The 2,500-nt window shown below is 41.9% G+C and overlaps 1 protein-coding gene across 1 annotated transcript in view; it reads left to right on the forward strand.

Moving 5' to 3' along the window:
- GTDC1 (glycosyltransferase-like domain containing 1) overlaps nt 1–2,500 on the forward strand; it is a 133,791-nt gene that overhangs the window by 114,218 nt on the left and 17,073 nt on the right. Inside the window, exon 7 of the mRNA XM_009891699.1 lies at nt 1–71. This exon is cut by the window's left edge and continues 2 nt beyond it. Within this exon, the coding sequence (XP_009890001.1) occupies nt 1–71 (71 nt within the window). The remainder of the gene's footprint in view (nt 72–2,500) is intronic.

The following is a 2,500-nucleotide window of genomic DNA, read 5'->3' on the forward strand; positions in this document are numbered from 1 at the left end:
GCTGAAACTGAAAGAGAAAGATCTGCCTTTTCATGTCTCCGTCCTTGGAGAGGCTTTCACTGAAGTTCCAGGTACCATTCCTTTTCTTTTCTTTACTGTAAAGTTACCATAAAATAAATATTTCCAGAAGTAGTTTTCGTGTACATGTTGTCTTATAGTAGGCAAAGAACATGCTTAAAATCTTCGTAGTTGTAAGGCTAACTAATATTGATGAGTCCTAAAATTAAAATTACTAACGACAGTAAGCCTTTTTTATTTTAGTTAGCAGGACAAGACCTTATTTATGACTTCTGTTCCAGTAACGCTTCTATATTTATTTAAACAGAGAGATAGGTGTGAGTGATTGGATGGTTCATACAGGAAACAAAATCTTTCAGGTCGAGGTCGCTCATCTGAAATCCAGACTGAGATTTTTAGCAGGTGAAAATGCTTAGTTCCCTTTCAAACGTGAGGTTAAGGACTTCTGTGGAGAGCTTCTGGTTTGTATCTGGCATGAAAGTGGTCATTAATCTTTAATATTTTTATACCGCTCTTTTGCACGGTCCTTCCGTTTCTTGGTTTCTGACAACCGCTACTCTGTAAACAGTTTCACCCATCTGAAAAAGAAGTAGGATTTATTCTGAATACACACAGCCTGGCGCCTGAGATATTGTGGTAAGAAAGAGAATCATCAAATCCCATATTGGGTGCAATTGTAGTAAATTAAACCTGTTAAAAATCTACTTTAACAATGGGCCAGCTTCAAAACAGCCGATGTTTTAGCTCGTGTGTGTTTTCCAAAATGTAGACTTGCATCCCTCCGCCTCTTCGGTCTGTGAAAACAGACTTGGGATTAGTTTATTTGTCAGTTCTGTCATATCTGTTGCCTGCTGGACTGGTGGTATTTCAATTGTTTTAGTTTTGATTTTGCAGTTTTTTAAGACACCAAGAAATCGATCTGATCCAAATAACTTTTGGGTCCCCAACTGTGGCACAGCTGGATTGGAAAAAGAGGTAATAATTCGGGAGCAGGACATATCTTTGTGTTTTCTGTCCACTTCTTTTTAAGACAGTGTTCTGAAATCCTCTTCTTCCAGGCAAGCCTTATCGCAGATCCCAAGGCAACGTTGCTTTCCAGACTGAGCGCACCAGATTTCTTAGAAGGAGAAATTTCGAAGGAATATGTGACAGATAGGAATATACGATGGTGCACTGCGGGAACAGATTCTATTGACACTCATTTTGGATGTTGTTACATATCTCATTTGTGGCTTCAGTACTTATGAATAATGTAGATCATCCTAAATTTATGCCAGTATATCAAATCTATATGCCGCACCTCTTGTCTTGTCAATTCATTCATCCTCGTGTATAAATAGAGTCTATATAAAGGGCAATGTGGTGAAATGTGTCTCATCACCATGCATTTGATAGGGCCGTATTCATACAAATGACATATGCAGGTCATTGCTAACAAGTACCAATAAAACCTGTTGCACATACTTTACTGAAAATCTATTTCAGAGATTTTTTTACAGATTTTTTTTTTAATAAATTATTGGCGCTGTGTTTCCTTTCTCTCCAATTATGGGATCAAATTCCCTCAGTATTATGAATGTCACGTTTACGGTCGTTGGGAAGAGAAGAAGTGAAAAAGTGCATAACGTATTTCATAATTCAGTAATCACTCATTTATTTGAAAACCCAGTTTCCACTGGTTAGAAGTATGCAGCGAATACCCAGTAGGAAGTGAAGAAACCTTTAATTTTCAGCTTGGGTTTAGGCTCCAAAGGAATCGAGAGGTAAGACTTAGGGCTTCAGGCAAGTGTGCTTTGGAGGGCAATTCCTCCTCTGAGGAAGGGAGCAAATAGCTCCACGACTGGCTCTCGTTTGGGCTATGTCAGCAGTGGAGGAGTTAAGGCTGGCACACATCCCAACGATAACCAGAAGTTCCTCCTTCAGAGTGGAAGTTGTTGTGTCTATCTCATCTTTGATCTCCGTGCGCATAGTACGAGCATCAGTTTCGATTAGAGGTTTAAGACCATTTACTGTCATTGGTACTCCTCTGTCCTAGGATATGAGCTGCGCTTTCAGTGTGGTTTTATGATCCATCAAATTTTGGCTAGGTAACGATAGCAGCGGAGCGCTGTGCGTGTTTGAAAGGCCAACCCAGACATCTGAGCCCCATACCGAGAAGCGGCATCGCTCCACCCCTTCCCTAATGCTGATACAGGCTGCCCCAAACAACCTGCCGTCCTCCAGCCGTCCCAACCCTCCTCATCCCACTTTGAACCTCTGCATCTGAACCAGACTCAGACCCGCCTCAGAAGCCTGACTGTAGTCTCTCCAGCTTTTTCACCGTTCCTCCATCCAGTCTGCTTGTTTCTCCCCTGCCTGCCAGCACATCTTCCGTCTTTCCCATACTCTCCATCTGGTTCCTTTTCGCCTTGCTTCTTCCTTTCCCAGCCCAGTGCTCTCCTCCTCTCTTGCAGACGTCCCCTCCTGAAAGCACCAGAGTGGA

The sequence above is a fragment of the Charadrius vociferus genome, unplaced genomic scaffold (assembly GCF_000708025.1).
Source record: "Charadrius vociferus isolate BGI_N301 unplaced genomic scaffold, ASM70802v2 scaffold109, whole genome shotgun sequence".
NCBI classification, from domain to species: domain Eukaryota; kingdom Metazoa; phylum Chordata; class Aves; order Charadriiformes; family Charadriidae; genus Charadrius; species Charadrius vociferus.